General features: G+C 41.1%; 1 protein-coding gene across 2 annotated transcripts in view; it reads left to right on the top strand.

Moving 5' to 3' along the window:
• The first annotated feature begins 1,140 nt into the window (after positions 1-1,140).
• The window catches only part of LOC124272950 (inverted formin-2-like), a 53,759-nt gene continuing 32,090 nt past the window's right edge, over positions 1,141-22,809 (top strand). The window contains exons 1-2 of one of the 2 annotated variants that reach the window (XM_046708225.1): positions 1,141-1,278; positions 2,464-3,452. In XM_046708225.1, the coding sequence (XP_046564181.1) occupies positions 2,984-3,452 (469 nt within the window). In that variant the 5' untranslated portion in view covers positions 1,141-1,278; positions 2,464-2,983. The remainder of the gene's footprint in view (positions 1,279-2,463; positions 3,453-22,809) is intronic. The other variant, XM_046708275.1, reaches the window with a different exon arrangement.

Below are 22,809 nucleotides of genomic sequence, written 5' to 3'. Positions count from 1 at the left end.
AACGTATTGCGAACTTTGTAATCAATGTAGAGCAGGGTTACCTTTTGACATTATTGTTCTGTTCTGTTCCTTATCGTTTCCGACCGCCTCCGTGGTGTAGTGGTTAGAGCGTCCGCCCGGAGAGCGGAAGGTCGCGGGTTCGATCCCCGACCGCGTCATACCAAAAAGACGTTAAAATATGGTACTTGTTGGTCCCTGCCTGGCGCTCGGCATTAATGGGTGCAACAAGGACTTGTCGACTCGGAGTCAGTATAATGTGTCTGAGTGGGGTATTCGTGCTTCACTGCGGCATGGTATCTCAGTGGGCTAGCACTATAAAACCAGCTTCAGTCTGGGCTAGTACAAGCAGCCGCACATACACATACACACGCATGCACGTCGTCATATGAGCGAAATATTCTCAAGCACGACGTTAAACCCAATTTCACCTCACCTCACCTCACCTCACCTTATCGTTTCCTGTAGTTATCTATATGTTTTATGCCTTTGTTGTTATTATTGTGGACTAGTGTTTACACACCGTTTTTCTGTTGATACCCGAAAGTCAGTTTTTAAAAAATATATGTATTATATAAAATTAAAAGGAGAGAGGGGAGGGGGGAACACCCACAACTGTTGAATGGTTTCAACAATCTTCAGCTATGACGCTCCGTTTCTAGTAGAAGATCATTGTTACGTGACATCACAAACAGTTTTGAATGATGTGAACTGTGACGCCCGATGACGTAAACAATACCCTGGTGCATCTGAAGTGATACTTGCACCAGTGCACATACGACTTATATCGTGTGTTTTTCATGAATAACGTATAATCTTCTCCCTGGCGGTAGGTAATAAAGAGAAATATCCAACAGGAAAAATGTAAACATTCTATTATTGATCTGAACGTGGATATCAGCTGGACATGTATGTACAGAATATACGACTATCATTTCGTCTGAAAGTGACAAAATTGTTGCCCTCTTGCTATGGATCCGGAGAATAAAGAGGAATTTTGAAACGGAAATAGTTCTCTGTGTTGAATAGTGTCGGTATCTGTCACATGGATTTCAAAGGGTTCTTTGTAACAGTTATTAAATCCTCCTTTCTGTTACCGCATGGGTTCAAGCATGTTGAAGTCGGACTGTTTGTCTGGGGTTTATACGCCACTGACTGTCGCCGCTGCAGTCAGATAGCTATAAATACAAACGGTACATATAAACTGTACAACTGTACATTCGCCCCATATCAGGTTCAACGTCAGGAGTCTCAGTCGGGTCAAGCGATTCTCTGTTGGAGGTGAGTCTCTCGGTTAATAATGCAAAACTGACGTTATATAGGCCCTGCTTATAGAATTGTGGGTGTCAGAGGGTGAGGAAGGACAATACGGTGGGGATTGGAGGGGGCGCTGAGTTGGACAATGTTTGATTCAGTGTGTGTGGTAGGCGGAGGGGGGAAGAGAGTCAAGATAGGGTCAACGTGGAGTAGGTGAGGACAATTAGGTGGAGTAGGTTATAGAGAAGGGGTTAGGTGGACTAGGTTAACGCATAGTCTCTGAATATATACATAAATGTATGTGTGAATCGACCTGTAGCTTAGAGGTTGAAGTGTTAGCTCGTGGCACTGGGTTCGATTCCTCACATGAGGTTAGTGCCTAGATGCCGTTCCTGGTCTGTTGTTCTTGTCTTCACGTACGGCTGAAATATTGTCCCAAGCACAGCAAACGAAGTAAACCCATACACACTGCAGAGATTGTCCACACAGCTACACCCCATACATACAGCCTGACCCACCCGACCCACTATCCACACGCTACATTCTTACCTACTACCTATTCTGGTCCGTGTGTCACAGTTCCTGAACGATATTATTTTCCGTTCCTCCCATCCATTAATGAAAAAATCCTAAATGAAGTGAGTCTAATTTTCCTCAGGTTCAGATTCTGAATACATATGGCATTGAAGGATGGGAGAACGGAAAACATGCCTTTTTATAAATAATTGTAGTAAAGAAGTTATGTAGCCATAGGATTATCTATTGTTCACCTACCCATTATACTAGCATACATAATGTGTCATAAAGCAGTATATTGTTGTCAAGTTCTAACTGCATGTAGGTATAACACTGCATGTCAGTGGAACCAGTAGAGCAGAAAAGCAAAACATACCACGCCTTACACAGCCTTTCACTATAGTCTGTCTCACAGTCCCTGAACCACATTATTTCCCTTCCACTCAACCCATTCTGTAATGCTGAATCCCAAAAGAAACAAGTCTAGATTTCCTCAGGTTCCCCATCTCACTGTTGCTTCCTTTCAATTAAAAAATAATGATTTGTTTCTATGGCAATTATATATATTCATAGCCTGAGCGTTAGTCTACCTTACTATCGCGTTCCCAGGATTTAGACGCTATCAGCGTGTTGTAACCCCTCAGCCATGAAAATATTCCATCTATTGAAATTTCTTCTTTATTGCTGTTCTAGAAGCAGAATACACAGGACTGGCGTAGTTCGATCTGTGTATTGAAGCGTGAAGAGAAACAATATATCCAGAAAACAGATAATACTATCTGCTGATCGAACCGACTGTCAGTATGGACAGCGTGTGAATGTTTGTCCGGCAAACTGTTAAAGACGGTAGATAAACAAGTGAAGATTAGAGACAGTTTACCGCTAATCAGAGGCGGACGAGCACTTATATTGTGCCCGACGTGTTTCAGGAGTCAGCGAGAGTGCAGGAGATACAGGAGAAGTGAGGTGGTTGTAGGCGAGGGTTTGATTACAGTTTCTCCTTATAGCTTGTGAGAGCTGACTTCAGTCGACCAGTTGCTGCCAGCCCGCTTCAGCAACTCGTCGCTCCACCGCTCACTCCGGCATGTGGCCGACAGATGGGGTAACCACGTTCTGAGCGAGAGGAGTCTCGGAGCTTTTACTTCAAGTGAAAATATCGTGTTATTTCCCTCCTGGATATTGTGGACACTGTTCATTTGGAAAAGCCGTCGTCATGAACGGGGATACTGCTTCACCACCTGTACAAAGGTCAACGCGATTCGCGGCAGCTAAACGTAAGAAACAACGAGGGAAGAGAGCCCGGTCGGATGGCTTTGTTCTTGGGCTGGATCTTGCCAATTCGGATGATGAAGATGATAGTTCTAAACTGGATTCCGATTCTCTGCAGTTCCTTCTGTGGATACGGAACCCTACTGTCCAAAACTTGGCCAAACTTCGGAAGGCTATTAAGTCAAATGACCGAGACTGGATGCGTGAGTTTCTGGAGTTTGATGGATTAGGGCTGTTATTCCAGTGTCTCAAAAACCTGTCCAGTTATAAGGGGGTCAGTTTGTCCGACATGGTGCTACGGATGGAGTGTGCCATGTGTGTCCGGGAAGTGGTCAACTCCCAGAGTGGCCTCGACTGTCTCCTCCAACTCAAGGGAAAGAAGGACAATATATTCGGCCGGAGATTGGCTGCAGGTAGGACAGATTTAAACATTCTGTTATCAGTTTTATATCAAAACAAATATGACATGTATAAGCGCAATACATGCCACGGAACGTTTAGATGTCGTTGACTGATTGATGTATTCAACTATAACACTTGACCGAGGTCGTGACGTTTGTAGTGTTGAAGTAGTAGTTGTGGTGGTGGAGGAGGCGTCGACATGTGGTAGATCTATAATGATCGTAGTAGTAGTAGTAGTAGTAAGTAGTAGTAGCAGTTGTAACAGTAACAGCTTTAGTTGAAGAAGTCAAAGAGTTTGTAGTAACAATATAAGCAGTAGAAGTAGTAGTAGTAGTAGTAGTTACCGTAGTTGTAGTAACAGCTAAAGTTGTGGAAGAGGACGTAGTAGTAGTAGTAGTAGTAGTAGTCGTGGTACAGGTAAAAGTGGTAGAGGAGGTAGAAGTGAAAGAAGTAGTTGTCCTATCAGTTGACGTAACAGAGAAGTAAGAAGAAAGATTGGTGGTAAGGTTAATTTAAGTGGAATTGTAAATATTGGTATAGTATTCCTAGTAATAGCAGTAGTAAAATCTATTCACTGTACCCCTTCACTAAATGAAGAGGAATGGAATGTACAGCACGACCACCTTTACCTTACTTGTACGCGAATGACAAAACACTGCACAACGTGATGTATTCATAGTGCTTTAATGACATTTTGATTCCTATCAACCAACTCCAAGCTGAGTCATGAATGTGTAAACACGTTTTAAAGAGCTTAACATTCACTGTAGGTGTACTATCAAGTTTGTCAATAAATCATCATACCCAGGTGAACAATAACTTGGACTACAACACTTTACAAATGCAATACACCCCCATGTCTCGATACTTTTGTCACATGTATTTATTAGTCTATAATATGGACACATCAGGAAGTGAGTGCAAATTACCATTACTGTGAACTTGTTTTCAAGCTTCAAAAAATATCGGCTGAACTCGCGACGTATCCATGGTAACAGGCGCTCTCTAAATAGAGCGCCATGCACATGTAGCTGTACGTGTAAGGGAATCCCTGTTTTATTATTCCGCTCACGGGAAACCCCCTTTGAAATTCCTTATCGATTGGTGCTGTTGGCCAAGGGTGCACTTGTCGTACTTTGTTCCCAGAGATGATAGTAGAGAGGACTGAACTGTTTGACACATTTTCTGAAACAATGCAAACAAGCACTTGCAGTCCCGCCCCTCGACAGGGGAAACCCTAAGGTCACGTGAGTCACTGTGACGTCACGAGGTCTGTGTACCTAGAGGTGACAGACAACATAGCGATGACTCATCTCGTCGCAGAGACCTCCGCTATGTTCTACAATGTTCGTTAAAGTACAAAATTCTTCATTTCCTTGATGTGTGTTTTCGCCCTGCTGTTAGGGAAGGTGCGGTGGAAGCTCTTACTCACCTTCTAGTCTGATCTGTTTTAAACAGTGTGATTCACTTGACACAACGCAAAAGATCATTGATCGGTAAATGCATTATTAAAACGACATTTGCACTGAAACACCGAATATCTAACACAGACAATAATATGATTCATCGGCATTTGAAGGATGCTTATAGCTATCTGTTGTCTGTTGTGAACAGCTCAAGTTTATAGGGAAAACAACGTGTATCATATGGGCTGATCCAGGAATTTTGAAAGTGGTGTGTGTGTGTGTGTGTGTGTGTGTGTGTGTGTGTGTGTGTGTGTGTGTGTGTGTGTGTGTGTGTGTGTGTGTGTGTGTGTGTGTGTGTGTGTGTGTGTGTGTGTGTGTGTGTGTGTGTTTCAGGGGCTTTGAACCCCCTGAACCACCCCCACCCCCACATTGGCTCCGCTAACGCAAAAAATCTTCAATGTCTTAAGTCATTTTCAAAGGATCCGCCAATGTATCAATATAAATAATACTATACTATGTACTGTTGCTGCAAAAGGGAGTCATAATGGGTGAGTGAGTGAGTGAGTTTAGTTTTACGCCGCCTTTAGCAATATTCCAGCAATATCAGGGGGGTGGTTTGGGGGGTGGGGACACCAGAAATGGGCTTCACACATTGTACCCATGTGGGGAATCGAACCCGGGTCTTCAGCGTGACGAGCGAACGCTTGAACAACTAGGCTACCCCACCATCCCAGAGTCATAATGACTCAATAAGATAAGAAAAGATCAATTGTATTGTACATCTACATCCACTAGGGGACTGGGTACATAAACAAACGAATGGCATTACATGTTGACACAGTTTGAAAAATTATACAGCTATGATAATAATGATGATTGGTTGGTTCAACTTGTTTGTCTGGGGCAGCTATGGTCTGGGGCAGCTATACAAATTGAAAATCTTTGGAATTTATTGAATTCTGATAGAATTGTTGGATGGGCAATTCTTAGAATTTGAGTGTGCGTTCAGTTTTACACCATATAGCATAAGCAATATTCCAGCTATATGGCGGCAGTCTGTAAATAAACGTGTCTGCACTAGACATCCAGTGATCAACGGCATTCATGGGCATTAATCTACGCAATTGGGATACGATGACCTGTTAATCAAGTGAGCGAGCCTGACCACCCGATCCCGTTAGTCGCCTCTTACGACAAGCATGGGTTACTAAAGACCAATTCAAACCCGGATCTTCACGGGTCGATAATAATGAGACAATGTCAGGTTATAGAGAACTATCATCTGTTAAACCTACACAACTATGGCGTCTTGCAGTATTTTAGGTTTATGGCGACGGTGTGTAAATAATCGAATCTGGGCCAGACAAGCCAGTGATCAACAGCATGAGCATCGATCTAGGGCCCGAGGTTCGATACAAACGCAAAATGGTGACTAAAACAGAATACGCTGGGACCAAGCTGTTACTTCGAGACAACTATATCGGCTATAAGGGTTGGTTTTACAAGAATTTCAGATAAGTAATAGTGTCGCCCTTAGAGTTGCTGTTGAAGATATTTGCAGGAAGTGATAATTTCATGGTTAAGTAGAGAGAGCCGTTAAGGAGGAAGTGGTCTTTATCTTCACTCCTTCATCATCGCTTCTGAGTGGCACAGCCGGCGTAGACGTTGCTCAATTGTGGGCTTATATCGCCCTCACTCAACTTCCGGTTGAATAATGTAATGAATTATGATTACATGTAATTCTACCATGACTTAAGTAAATACTGGATTGTGATTGGTTAATTAAAGTCATTCAGAGGTTTTAGAAACATTTTAAAGCTATTATAATTTCGGTATATACCTCTGATTATCCAACGCAGTATATTTATTTCCTAATTAATAAATGAAAGTTTCAAATCCAGATTCATGATAGCTGTCAGTGTTTAAAGTTGTTACATTAATGTATGTTTGGTTTTCTATAACTTCTTTGAGTGGCATTTTAGAAAAGTACAATATAGACATACAATGTGTATAGACCTTGTTATCCATAACGTTTGTCTATGTTGGTTTTCTTTGTTTAACACTTTGAATTGTAGTTTATATATTTGTTCTTTCATGAGTGCTCTTAAATAAATATCGTATCGTATCTTATCTTATAAAAGTATGTAAAAAACGACTGTGGACAGGACAATCCAGTGATTGATAATATTATCATTCTAATGCAAAACGATCACTGAAGGAACAAAGAATACATAGAACGTGGTATAAAGTCTAAAAAAAACGCGCAACTGACTACGATACTATTAGTCTGTCATACAGACCCTGAAGTAAATATATCCAAGAAAGCCCACGCAGGTCTAGAAAATGTGGCAAGTCTGAAAATGAAGAAAGTCTCAGGGCTCCTTTTCATTATACATATATATATTTTTTTACTATGAACGTTTTTTTTCAGTAAAATATGTTCATTTCAGAGACTAGTTGTTAGTCTACGATACTATGAAATGACACATATTTTTGTAGAAACCCCATAAATGGGCGTTTCAATGATCTTGACACGATATCTAGATTGTCTAAACACTTGCCCTCCCTGCCCAGCACAGCTGGTTCTGGCTTCTAGTGAAATATACAACTACCATGAAATACACACCGCCGCCCGTGAGGAACGCTTGATGACAGAGCCTGTCACAACACATCGCCGTCGTTGTAGATGCAGTATGGAGTTGGTGGTGATGTTGTTACTGAATATGGGAAAATTGAGAAGAAAGTATTGCTTTACAGAAGATAACAGAGCTCATTTGAAATATCCGGTTTAGAAATACATGTTTATTTTCATTTTTTTAAAGTACATCCATCAATAATATATACCGTACAAACCACGAATGTATTAGTCTGTCATACAGACCCTGAAGTAAATATATCCAAGAAATCCCACGCAAGTCTAGAAAATGTGGCAAGTCTAGCTCAGGGCTCCTTATCAATATAATTTTTTTTGTCACTTTGAGCTTTTTTCTGTAAAATATGTTCATTTCAGAGACTAGTTGTTAGTCTACGAATTTATATAGACATGTACACACAGAGTCAAATATTAGCTCATTGCATATTCTACTTAGATTTACATAATTCGAATAGGGAAGTGCCCACATTTCGTTGATGTACCCTTTCTCGTGTTCCATTCTTTTAAACTAAAGACGTAACAGATGATTTCGGATCCCAAATTGTCCCAAAAAATATATAAGTGTTTTGCTGTATTATATACATATAATCATATGGTTGAAAGCTAGTCTCTGAACTTAACTAAATAATAAAGTAAAAAACGAGGTCTTAAGTTATATAAATAAAATATGTGTATGGAGACTGGGACTAATTTAAGAAACTACAGTAATCTTGACATCCAGACATTATAGACTTGCCTGGGCTGTATTGGATATGTTTGTTCAGGGTCTGCATGGCACACTAAAATGACGTTTGACATGTTCAGTGGGATGGATAAAATATAATTGAGACTGTTTTCCTAGAAACATACATTAACAACAGAACCACAGCTGACATTCTTTACATCTTTGTGTAACCTTGTCAACATTGTTCAGCGCAGATAAAGCTTTACAAGTAATGAATTCGTTTGCAAACAAAGCTCTCTTGTGGATAACTTCCCCTATTTAGTTTCAAAATGTCTGTTTGGTAATTCGATGAACAATGATGTGAAGGTGCTTCCTCTAAACAAGGAAGATGCAGGCATCCCTCATGTCAATCAGTATCCTATTGTAATGTTAACACGTTTTCAAGCATGCATTCTTGTTTTCTAGTAATATCATGTATTTTGATTGCGTTAGCTGAAGCGTTACCAGGAAGGATATAAGACTATACATTATGTTCGTTGAATTTAGTCAAAAACATCCTTAATACTAGATCGAGTTACGAGATATGAAATGGGGTTGGGAGGGAGAGGGAGCTGGCGGCTGCCGAGTTGTCTAGCTGGTTCAAAGAGGTATTAAACCTCACTCACTCACTTACTTACTCAGAGGACCGGTGGGGTAGCCTAATGGTTACAGTGTTCGCTCGTCACGCATAAGACCCAGGGTTTGATTCCCCACATGGTTACGATATGTGAAGCCCATTTCTGGTGTCCACCGCCGTGATATTGCTGAAATCTTGGCGTAAAACTAAACACCCTCCCTCACTCACTCTTACTGTCCATATCGACCTCACTCACTCACTCAGATATGGGTCATAACCTGAACTCTCAGTTAAGTTGTATAACGGCCATGCGGTTTCCTTACATTTGAACCATATCCTATGTTAAAAGTGCTTTTCCTGAATATACGAAATGTCAGCCTTTATGAGTCATAGAGTATAGGATATAGGAGTCTGGTAGTAGATAGATATATGAATGGCACGCCAACACGTGTATGAATCATGTATATCAGCCTGGTCGGATATAGTGAGGGGTTATAGTGCAAGTTAATACCAGCCTCTGTGTCAACAAGTCTATGTTATTTCATTTAAGTACATTTATGAATAAGTGTTTTAAAATTCGAATAGTTCTGACTGAATTCCTTATATATTCCTTTCTTAAACTGACAGTCAAAGGCCTTAAGGGCGATGCGGTATGAGACTGCATGCCGACTGATAACATTGGACCTAATTATTTGACAAGCAGTAAAGATGTCAAGGATGAGAGATACAGCCCGTGTCTCGTGTCACTTAAAGCTATGATGATGTGTCAACGAGCCTGTAATAACGTTTTGTATCCCATGGCACTGTAGTCTGTAATAACGGTAATAATGTCATGGAATAACTGTCACTAATTTACTTGAAGACGTATCAATGAATAACGGTAACTGAATTACTGAATTACTGGAAGGAGAAATATCAAGGAGTAAAGATGTCAAGGGTGAGAGACACAGCCCGTGTCTCGTGTCACTTAAAGCTATGATGATGAGTCAACGAGCGTGTAATAACGTTTTGTATCCCATGACATTGTAGAGTGTAATAACGGTAATAATGTTATGGAATAACTGTCACTAATTTACTTGATGACGTCTCAATGAATAACGGTAACTGAATTACTGGAAGGAGTAATATCAATGATTGAACATTGAAGTACAAGCGGAAGTTAAAGCAAACAATAAGTAAACGGTCAATTAATGACTTGAAGAAGTTATATTATTGAATACCGGCCTCGGAACTACTTGAAAATGTAATATCGAGGAATGGCGATCTCTTACAGTCACATAACATTCAGCAATATTTCAGTTAAATGCCGACTGTAAATAATCGAGTCTGGACCCTACTAGTCTGTCATACAGACCCTGAAGGAAATATATCCAAGAAGGCCCACGCAAGTCTAGAAAATGTGGCAAGTCTAGATTTCCTCAGCTTCTGAAAATGAAGAAAGTCTCAGGGCTCGTTTTCATTATATATTATTTTTTTCACTATGAGCCTTTTTCTGTAAAATATGTTCATTTCAGAGACTGGTTGTTAGTCTAGGACCTTACGTGAGTGAGTGAGTTTAGTTTTACGCCGCACTCAGCAATATTCCAGCTATATGGCGGCGGTCTGTAAATAATGGAGTCTGGACCAGACAATCCAGTGATCAACAGTATGAGCATCGATCTGCGCAATTGGGAACCGATGACATGTGTCAACCAAGTCAGCGAGCCTGACCAACCGATCCCGTTAGTCGCCTCTTACGACAAGCATAGTCGCCTTTTGTAGCAAGCATGGGTTGCTGAAGACCTATTCCACCCCGGATCTTCACGGGGCGTAGGACCTTACGCCACATTCGTGATATTACATGAACGTACCACGTCGTCGGCGTACGAAAACCAAGTGAGCGAGTCTGACCAGTCGATCTATAATATGGGGTGGTGGGGTAGCCTAGTGGCTAAAGCTTTGGCTTGTCACGCCGAAGATCCGGGTTCGATTCCCCACATGGGTACAATGTGCGTCGTAGAACCATAATCACAAACACCATCCATAATATCTCATCTTACAACCAACAAACTCGGTGTCAGAGTTCAAGGGAGCTGTGCAGCTACTTCATGTTATCTACTTGGGTATCACAGAGGTTCGACACAACCGCAAAATGACGGCTAAATAAGGAATACGCAAGGATCAAACATTTACCGTTCGACACATGAAACCTCAACACAACTGTGTTTGGCTGTAGTTTACTGGGGACCAAATTAAACCCTGAATCCCACATGAGAATCTATGTCAAGGGAATAATAGGGCTAAAGCATTGTCGTGAGTCATCAGGTGAAATATATACCTGTGACAAGAAATAGTTTTTTCCGACCAGTAAGTGATGGGTGGAATGCTAGTGAGTGAGTGAGTTTAGTTTTACGCCCCAATCACCAATATTCCAGCTATATGGCGGCGGTCTGTAAATTATCGAGTCTGCGCCAGACAATCCAGTGATCAACAGCATGAGCATCGATCTGCGCAATTGGGAACCGATGACATGTGTCAACCAAGCCAGCGAGCCTGACCACCCGATCCCGTTAGTCGCCTCTTACGACAAGCATGGGTTACTGAAGATCAATATTCTAACCCGGGGATGACAACCATTATTGGCATGAGTATATTAACGGTATTCTGATTCAGTTTTTTAACTTTTACATTTTAGATTTTATGTAATCGCATTACATACACTTTCCTCATAGCCATTATCTGTTGTAACGGGATATGTCTTCCTGGTACGCCTCTCCAACGGAGCCAAGGCTTGCTGTAAGGCTGTACTAAAGGATAAATTCATGAATGTGTCTTACTAATTCTGTTGTTATAATAGGCAAGTCTATATAAGCGGACAGTACATCTTGAATGCTAGTCATTTATCGGGATAACCTGTTCTTATTTATATAACCTACCAATTATGGTTTGAATTGATATTTATTGCCACATAGACACGTGCAAGTCTATCTCCAACGTTGTGCACCAATCACCGCATCACCGTGATTGTATACTATTCACACTTTGCTAAGGATCAAATCATGGATTCAGCAGAAGACTATTGTGTGGGGTCAAACATGGTTTAAATATCTAAGCTTATCGTAAGCATGGATCCTATGTAGGTTTCAGTATGTCATTGCATCTTGTGGATCCGATACCTGCTATTCACAGGTGTTGTTTATTTGTCAGTCACTCGTTCCATGATTTGCAAAATGGTTGATTGGTGCCATGAAAAACATTTTTATGGTTACTCATGTATCAAGTGCATAAGGTTAGATTAAAGTGACTGTTTGCCTAAAGAGGGGTTAGTATATCAATATTTATCCAATTTTAAATGGATACAATTTCAAATTTTATATCTACGTTTAAGTAAATTTGTGAAATTTTGTGATCCTTAGCAAAGTGTGAGTAGTATAGTTATCCCACCAGTTGCGACCGGTCTCACAGTCCCTGAACTGCATTATTTCCCCTACTACCAAGTCCCAGCTGAAGCCCTAAATATAGCAAGTCTTGAATCTGAATCTCACATCTCATAAGGGCTCTTTTTCGATTTAAATGACATTTTCAAACTTTCAAAATTATGTATTTGCAGAGACTAAGAATTAGTCTAGCTGTTTCCTAGCAAAGGTGCACACAAACTCAAACGGGTTTCCGACTTGTTTATCTACATTGGCCACAGATAACTGAAGGGCAGAAGAAAGTATACATAGTTTGATTTTTATTTAACTGGAAATCTATTTTTTTCTGTTTTACGGTTTTACCCCTACTCATTTCTGCAAAAGAAACCTGTCAGTAGGTGTGTATAGTGTGGTTTCCTTTAGTAGTTTAATTGAAAACATATAAAATCTGAGGCATAAACTCTTTCGGTCTTCTGTTTGCGGACAGAAATTGCAGAAATAACTTCATTGTGACGCAAGCGTCGTTATACGTAAGCAGCGCTTGATATGAACCAGCCTGGTTCCCTGGGTCTGTTGCGCCTGCGCTAACGAGCGTTAGCGCAGGCGCAACAGACCCAGGGAACCAGGCTGGATATGAACAATCGATGATTGTCTCTAAAGAGTCTGTGCCTATTGCCTGTCTAGTTCTTGTCGTTCTAACTGATATCACATGTGAGACTAAAGCAGTGTTTCAATGTATATAGGGGTAATTGTTTAATGTTACATTCCATATTCGATGACATAAAGAAACAGATAATATTGCGTTCGAATATAAATGTTATGTGACCCTCAAGTAGCCCGAGGCTGATCTCCGCTATACATAGTGTATGTTATATTAATATCAATGATATTATATGAACGTACCAGTGAGTGAGTGAGTGAGTGTAGCTTTACTCCGGTTTTAGCAATACATGTATTCTTGGGGAAACCAGAAATGGGCTTCACACTTTGGGGAATCAAAACCGGGTCTTCGGCTTCACGAGCGAACGCTTTAACCACTAGGCTACCCCACCACCTCTTACGAACATGGATTCGCCATTGTGAATGATATCATTTTACAGCAGATGGTGATGGATTTCATTATCTTTTTATAGTCCGTTTGAGTCAGAAACGGACCGATGAATTGCAAATTTTATCATTGTACAAAATTGCCACTTAAATATAAATAGTACACATGTTTATCATTTACTAATACCCAACAGCTTCTTATATTTGAAAATTTTCCGGACTCCACCAAAAAAGTTCTTTAAGAAACTATCATTAAAATTTTGACAGTTCACAATTTGTTACGAGGGAGGAGTGCAGAGAAAGGGACAGCCAGGTGTTAGAAAAGCACGTGCACAAGTGCCCACCAAGTTATTAATTCATTAGCCTGTGCTGTGCCGTCTCCATCCTTTCTCGCACACCTGGCTGTCCCTTTCTCTGCACTCCTCTCTCGTAACAAATAGTGAACTGTGTCAAAATTTTCAAATATAAGAAAGCTGTTGGGTATTAGTAAATGATAAACATGTGTACTATTTATATTTATGTGGCAATTTTGTACAATGATACAATTTGCAAATTCATCGGTCCGTTTCTGACTCAAACGGACTGATATGAAGCTCTTCTCCAACAAAAAGATATCAATTTAATCCCTGGAAAGAAATATCCTCTGGCGAAATTTATATAAAATGTGTAAAGTACTTAACATAGGTTATGCCAGATTTATTGTACCAATGTTTAGTAAAATTGCAAAAGTCGAAAGGACACGTTTTTCTTTTTGTATTGTTGATGTGAATGCTTCGTAATGTTTATATGTACGTACTCGTGTACCACCGTTGGTAGTTTGGAAAATATACGTGATCGTCATCGGACGATGTCTTTACTTCTAGTGACGTAACAAAACGCTCATGTGACGCTACATCCGGTAACGCAGAACGTTAGGCCATGGTAAATTAACCAGGATAGATATCGATTTTGGTTTGTTTTCGAGGAATTTTGAATATAACAACGTATTCATGAAGGACTCGCTGAATACTGTTTGACGTCATATTGTCAGTATTAGTCGAGTGGACGTGAAAATACGGTTTATCTTGGCGTTCATGATTATTGCATTATGTAGCCACACGAATGCGTCAGTGTTTTTGTGCGTGCGTGTGTGTTTGTTTGCACTAAATGCTGGTTACTAAAATATCATGCTGCAGTTTAACGTGGATACCACACACAGACAGTACACTGACTCCGAGGCGACGAGTCTTTGTTTTATTCCTCAGTACCCAGGCAGGCTAACAACAAGTACCATCTTTCAACGTCTTTCGGTATGATGCGGCCGGGATGGAAGAATGGATCACTTTCTTTATACGTCATAGATTATTTGTCCCCAATACCACCCATGACGTATTACCGGGTTAGAATTGATCTCCAGCAACCCATGCTTGTCATAAGATTCGACTAACGGGATCGGGTGGTCAGACTCGCTGACTAGGTTGACACATGTCATCGTATCCCAATTGCGTAAATCGATGCTCATGTTGTTGATCACTGGGTTGTCTGGTCCAGACTCGATTATTTACAGATTGCCGCCATCAAACAATCAACCTCGTGGATACAGCGTGTATAGTCCCATTGTCAGAGACAGGTTCGTGCTTTAAGTGTACCAGCCCTTCGTTTTATGACATGGATACCCAGTGTTCAAGGAAAGTTAGATAGCTCAGTGGTACATCTCGTCAAAAAGCTCCTGGTTCGTTTGTTAACATAGGTACACTGTATGAAGTCTATTCTTAGTGTCACCCGCCATTACAATGATGTAGTGCCACGAAGAACAGTATAAATCAAGCTTATTCACTTCGCTGTTTAGTACATGTTATTACCTGTCGTTCAAAGTCTCATTTACTTCAGAATCTGATATTACCACATGTATTCCATTTAGTCAAATACAAAAAAGACTCGTAAATAATACAGTCAAAAGTATGAATGTGCCTTTTATGGTCTCGAAATGGATTTAATGTTGCCAGTGAGAGCATGCCTTTGTTAGAGCATGATGTAACTCGTAGCGGTCGTCTAGGTTTTGTATACGCCTCCCACCTGTTGGCATGGGAAGAGAACGTTTGCGGTACTCAGACTGTTCCTAACAGTGCATTGCATTATATAGTGTCTATCGTGAGTGAGTGAGTGAGGGAAGGATTGAGTGAGTGGTGGTATAATCCACGGTCAGCAATGTTTAACCAACACCGGTGGCAAACCAGGTTATAGGTTAAACAACCAGGAGCATATGTGTGTGTGCGCGCGTGTGCGTGCGCGCGCACACAGTTCACCTGTTTTCACGAGGGTTTCAATGGTCTTGAATAAGGGTGTGCACACTCCTGCAACCCCCCTCTGGATCCGCATATGACATCGATCGGCTACGACAACGCCGACTACTCTGAGGATGTACGTTAACAAACAAGGCCCTGTGCCCTGTGGCATCAAGTACTCTAACGACAGTCGTAGCCTTGTCTTCCAGACTATGTATTTAATAAAACAGTAATCCCATTTCACTCTCAGCTCCTTTGCAGCTCAAGAAAACAGAGGAATGATGGTTCTTAAATACTCGAGGGTTTCTTTATCGAATTTCTGTACACTACATTATAACAGCCTTATAACGAATGCGCGTTTATAACGAACTGTCTTTTGTCTCGGCCTTTTGCTGTATATTTTAGTCTGAATGTGTATAACGACTGACTGACTGAGTTTAGTTTTACGCTGCTTTTAGCAATATTCCAGCAATATCACGGCGGGGGACACCAGAAATGGGCTTCACACATTGTGCCCATGTGGGGATTCGAACCCGGGTCTTCGGCGTGACGAGCCAACGCTTTAACCACTCGGCTACCCCACCGCCCCGTGTATAACGAACTACGGTTGTATCGAAGCACTATTAGTGGTACTTTGAGTTCGTTATAACGGTAGTGTGCTGTACTTATTTTTAACCTTATACATGCCTCATTTGGAGGACTTTATGGGGCGGTGGGGTAGCTTAGTGGTTAAAGCGTTCGCTCGTCACGCCGAAGACCCGGGTTCGATTCCCCACATTATACTACAATGTGTGAAGCCCATTTCTGGTGTCCCCCGCCGTGATATTGCTGGTATATTGCTAAAAGCGGCGTAAAACCAAATTCAATCACTCACTCACACGCACAGCCCAAACCGTTTTGACCGTCCTCGACAATCCAGGGTGATACATCGCGATTCTATTATTGAGAAGAGAAGACAGCCTGAATGCCTAGCTTTGCATACAGAACCTTACTGTCTATATTATATCTTATTGCTTCAACACAAGAAAATCTCCTTACATATTTAGGTTGGGCAGATATAGAGATTGAGAGTATTATATGTAGGTGTCGGAAAGACTGATATATGGTGACTGTCCGTTTCCTTCATACACAGTGATGGTTTGTTTGCGATAATGGTTGGAGAAGAAGGAAGGGTTGCGTGTGGAGTGGATTGGTCTTATCTGAGGTGTCATGTTTCTTCTGGCATGGGAACGGTATCTACCGCCTCTGCCAACATCCGTCGTCAGATAATTAAATCTGATAGACACCGATGGTGTTTACCACAACCTGAATAAGAATCACAAAAAACGCCACAAACATCGAAGTGAGATTCGAACCCGAGTATAGCATAAGATAGACGGCCACCTGTTCAATTAGTTTAAGTATATACCTATAAATTCTGACTATAATATACCCCATGATCACAACATGATTCGATTTGTGAGTGAGTGAGTGAGTATTGTCTCATTGACGCTTTGAACGATATTTCGGCGTGTTAATATTCACCCTCGATTATACATCAGTTTTATTATCAGCGTTCGTGTGAGGGTTCGTTTAAGTATTAACAGTCAAGGAAAGCAACCACATATCTATCAACAAGGGCCGACGAAATATATAAGATGCAACATTTGATATGATACACAATGCCTGTCAGGAGAAAAGGAAACTCAACACTCACGTGTATAGACTTGCACAAGTCTCTAAGGTAATAATTAATAGTTTAAATGATAATTTCCCAAAACTGTAAATATCCCTCTAACAGACAGGCGTCCTTGGTACTGTTCGCTTATCTAGACTTGTCTCTTTAAAGCTATACATCCATGGGCTTAGACTTCATTACAGCCTTGGAGCAAGGCTAGCACGGTTACTACTATAACACAACTTTGAGAGGTTAACACGTTATATTGTTAAGACTGCCTTTGTACCTGTTTATTCTATGTAAAACGACAAGGAAGTCAAAATAACCCGCAGGTGCAAACAGAGATGAAAAAAGCCACATTGTTGATTCTAAAGTATTTGTATCAAAAACAGGACGTTGTGTACCCCGGACACATATCAGAGTACATGTATACCATCAGTACATAGTTATATGCATATACTATCTATGTATGTAATAAGCGTTATCTGTGACGTCACTTTGGGCTGCTAGCCATGACAAAGCACCCAAGGTTGAGCACCATTGGTCAGTCGAAGTATGGTGCAAGTCGGTTAACAGATGTTAACGATTGCTAACCAAAGTTGACGTGTACATAAAAATATGTCTTGGTTTAAGCTGGTTTCCTCAGGTCGGCCACAGATGTGACGTCGATCCCGAGCAATGACAGATACATCTGACTAGCTCCACGACTACGCTGCGCTAAATGAATCCTACGAATCCGACAGTTCGCAACAATCGACTGGTTCTTAAGTACGTAAAAGTAAAGGGTATTTACGCAGTTATTCCCATGTATTCAACAGGCAGGCATCAGTTCGACCCAATCGGTAGCTTGAGATGATGTTGCATTCAGGTGAACGTAGCGCACCTTGAAATCCCGGTAATGATGGGCTATTTAAAGATGTTGCTCCTCCGATATAACCTGCACAGAGGATGGCGGGTAATGTCTACTATCTATATATTATCACCACGGGGGGGTTTATTAGAAAAGATAACAGCATGTTCTAAACATAGAGCATCTTCAGGGCAGGCTTCATAGGTGCGTCTTGGCTTTCTTAAATAATGAGATTGAGAGGAAGACATGGAGCATTATGAGTGAATAGTACTTATTTTTTAATGGTAGGGGAATCCCGTGGCTTCACACACTTCAGCTGCCACCATTAGCCATGCTACAGGCGACAGTAAGCGACAATAGTGGTTCGAATCCCTGAATAATGTCGTTCATCCGTTGATCTCTCAGAGACAGTGTTTAACCAGAAACAGAGGTACCTGCCTCCTGTTTTCCTCCAATAACTCCCTGTCAGGCCGTTACACTGACTGTTGGAAGCCATGTTAAACCAAACACTTGTTGCAGAATATTTCGTTCTTATGTAATTGAGTAATTGACTATAATACGTAAAGCATGCCTATAGATATATGGTATTTTTTATTACGGACGTCGAAACTAAACATTTTTGTATACTTGGCGAAACGGACGTTGAACCGTTGATGGTGATTTAAACGTAACAAGTTATAAATAACATTTTTATATATACTTAGCGAAACGTATCATTTCAAGCAAGGCGGGGGACTCCACAAATGGGCTTCACACGTTGTAACCAAAAAGGGAATCGAACCCGACGAGAGAACGCTTTAACCTGTTGGCTACCCTACCGACCCCATGCAGTAATAAACGCCACCAGGCGTGCGTGAGGAGTGCTTTTGAGTGCGCGCGTGTGTGTGTGCGTGCGTGTGCATGAAATGGGCTTCACACATTGTACCCATGTGAGGACTCGAACCCGGGTCTTCGGCATGACGAACCACTAGGCCACCACAACGCCCTTTCAGATTATTAAGGAGGTTTCACTATACCATATAGTATCTATGGTAACCTCTCGTGTCACGTCTTGTTGAACACGGACAATTACCTACAGATAATGTGCTTTAGCTGTGTATTATGTGAATGCAAATGGTATACTGTACGTCGTTTGCTTTAAAACGACTAAGACTTATTATTCTAAAAAATCGCTTTCACAACATGCTGTAAGTACAGTTATAACGTCTGTGTCTATTTATGGGGCTAAAAGCGCATTTGGGTTGTCAACGGGGCTGCAAAAAATTATGTTTACAAATACTTTCTTCAAATACGTTTCTGAATAAACAATAAACAAATTCCGACCGTTAGAAGAACCAAACGACGGCTTTAAATTGAAATGTCACACTTGAGGTTGCCATGTTTGCCTTAAACAAACTAGGCATTACAATTAGCCGCTCGTAGTATGGATATATATGCTGCAGGCGTATTTGTTCGCCAAACAAAATGGCGCCTGTTACAAAGTGTCAGCTCGTCAGACAGTGTTGGGGTTATTTATATGTATGTGTAAACAAGGTTATTATTATGCCATTCCTTTGTTGCTGTTTTAAAAAATCGTTTTTAGCTCACCAGAGTGAAAGTCAAGTGAGCTTATGTCGTGGCATGTTTGTCAATTCTCCGTCGTGAACAGAATCTCCTCATAAAAAAACTGAATCACTGAATCAGCCTGACATTTAATCCCAGCAGTAAAGTTCATATTTAGAAAACATATATTTACAAAAAGATTATGAAACCCAAACTGAGGTCAGTGCAACCCTTAAGTTAAAGATTTTACTAGTGCTGGGGCAATATAGACTTGCCAAATCATTTTGGTCTTGAGTTGGACTCTTTTATATATTTTCTACGGTCTGGGAGACTGAGACTACCAATGATGCTGAAAATTCATACGCTTTCTTCCACTTATTGTTGTTTCCACCGTGGTGACATCGGAATCTGTTCAAGGATTTAATCCAAATTTTAATCTGCTTGTATTGAAAAAGGTGAAACTTCTTATGGCCAATACTCAGCCATTTCTGCGCAAAAACATAAAAACATATTTAAATCGATATAAAAATGTAAGTATGTCAATTACATGTGTTGTAAATAGTGAGGCTCAAATGTAATTTTCGTGACGGCAACTTTTGACTCTGCACCTTTTAAACTTTATTTTTGTAAGGGGCTATCTTACCCGCCTTATTGTAAAAGCTGACAATGACCATCACTCAGTCATCCGTGTTTAAACTAGAATGAAATACAGTTCATGTGTAATTGCTTGTGGGGCCCAACACGTATGCACTATTTTCGCGACGTTTTACATTTTGACCACGTTCTGAATATGCCCGTACATTCTGCCGCGGGTGCATTGGCCCTAAAATATTCTTCCTCTCCGAAATAAACAGACTGAGGGGGTGAGCTTTGGCGTGTTTCCTTTATGAGGACGTCATATTTTGTTTAACGTCAGTGATTATGTAGAAAATATTGGAATAGCCATGTAAACAGCGACTTTTTAAACCGTTAAACTGACCACATTTACAGCTGAGCTATAATGCAGTACCTTGAAAACTGACATATTCTATTGTCATTACAAGAAATTTAGGACACAATTGTCGTTAAGAGCAGTTTGAGATTCGGGTGTCGATACAAGCAGTTGGGTCTGATAATGTCATTATAGGAAGATTGAGGATCTGATGTCATTAGAGGAGGATGTGAATTCTACTGGGGTTTTTTTAACCCACGAGGTGGAGACTATTATGTTAATACCCGGAAAATTGGGATTCTGCTGTCATTATTCACAAAGAGTCAGATTTATTTCTGTCAGTGTTGGAAGGTGGGATTTCCAGTAGAAATACCCGGAAGGTTAAAGCTTTTGGCAAGAAGAGTGAGTGATTTGAGTACGCCGCTTTTAGTAATATTCCAGTAATATCACGGCGGGGGACACCAGAAATGGGCTTCACACATTGTACCCATGTGGGGAATCGAACCCGAGTCTTCGGCGTGACGAACTAACGCTTAATCAACTAGGCTACCCCACGGCCCCTTTGGAAAGAAGAACAACAATGTGTCTATAATGAGTATGTCGCAGTGCATTATGAGTCATTTAAAGATACGTATATTTCACCATTCCAAAAATTGAAGATAACGTATGTCTGAACCATCTTCACATCTTGATTCCTCTACATCCCTGTCGGAGAGACAGACAAAGCGTCTGTGTCTGATGCCTGGTTGCAGGCTGATACCGTGTCTGATGGCGACTGATTGCACAGGCCAGACAACACGGAACAGATATGACCTCTTATTGCGTAAGAGAAGGCGCTTGTGACGCGAGAACATGTGTTGATGTTGATGTATATATCGGGAAGGATTCAGTATGTCGGTAGACCTGTATAAGACACACGTTGTTATCTTCAAAATACAATAGCGAACCGCTCTGCACGTCGGGCAAGGTCAAGGCTGAACTAACGCACTTTGGTGAATGTCAGTGCAGTATAGTGCATGCATGTGACGATGCCGAGGGTGTTTGGTATGGTGTTGCGTCAGGAAACACAGACTGTAGGTCAGTGGGTTGTTAGCGTCCTACGCTCTTTCAAGTGAACAACACTTTATGACCACAGTGAAATATTTCAATTCTGTCACGAATCCTTCTGTGGACTGTTATTATACCTGTAACATGTCCAACAAAATAAGAGCCAATACTGACTCAGTCGCTTAAAGTGACGGGAGTCTCTGTGCAGAGTTATCTACCTTAGGTTTTGTAAGACCTGTTTTCATTGGTTCGAATCCCATCCCCCTTCCCCCCTCTTAATATGTTCTAGGTTGTCCACACCACCACAAGCACATCGAAGCTCATGCATTAATCAGCTGCAAACTGCAAAGGGTATTGACTGTTGTATTTGATATACATCCGTCCCAAACAAGTACATTATCCATACAAATATACACGTTAGACATACTGTTACTTCATTAGGACCTAGATCATTCCTACAGGTATGTTGTTTAACATTGGACAACATCTTATTTCTGTAAGACCTGGTGACGGATCTGGCTGACAATTCGACTGTAAATCAGATATGCCAAAAGGTCTTTGTAGCCAATCTTAATCAAACCGTTGTGCCTTCGTCAAAGAGAGCGTCTGGTTTTATATGCAGGGGCGGTTGAAGATTTACGATTATTTGCCACTGAAAGAAGAACATTTGTTCACTACTCATTTTAGAGCATCCAGAATTTCAGCGAACATTCTTTTGTAATTATAACCTTTTCAGGTAAATGTTATTTCAGCTTTCTCAGAACTTATTACTGTTTTCAATACATCGCAAGCATCTTTACAAGCAACTTTACACCATCAAGGTACAATGGCGTACATCGGTCACACTTTGTTGTCAGCCATCCATTATCATCCAAGATGCTTGGGTTCTATGCTGTACAGACCGCCTCCGTGGTGTAGTGGTTAGAGCGTCCGCCCGGAGAGCGGAAGGTCGCGGGTTCGATCCCCGACCGCGTCATACCAAAAGACGTTAAAATATTGTACTTGTTGGTCCCTGCCTGGCGCTCGGCATTAATGGGTACAACAAGGACTGGTCGGCTCGGAGTCAGTATAATGTGTCTGAGTGGGGTATTCATGCTTCACTGCGGCATGGTATCTCAGTGGGCTAGCACTATAAAACCAGCTTCAGTCTGGGCTAGTACAAGCAGCCACACATACACATACACACGCATGCACGTCGTCATATGAGCGAAATATTCTCAAGCACGACGTAAAACCCAATTTCACCTCACCTCTATGCTGTACAGTCATACGGACCTTACTTACCAAACCCGACAG

This window comes from Haliotis rubra, unplaced genomic scaffold (assembly GCF_003918875.1).
Source record: "Haliotis rubra isolate DU_JTF1 unplaced genomic scaffold, ASM391887v1 Scf1, whole genome shotgun sequence".
In the NCBI taxonomy this organism is placed as follows: Eukaryota; Metazoa; Mollusca; class Gastropoda; order Lepetellida; family Haliotidae; genus Haliotis; species Haliotis rubra.
This window is presented reverse-complemented; position numbering and strand designations above follow the sequence as displayed.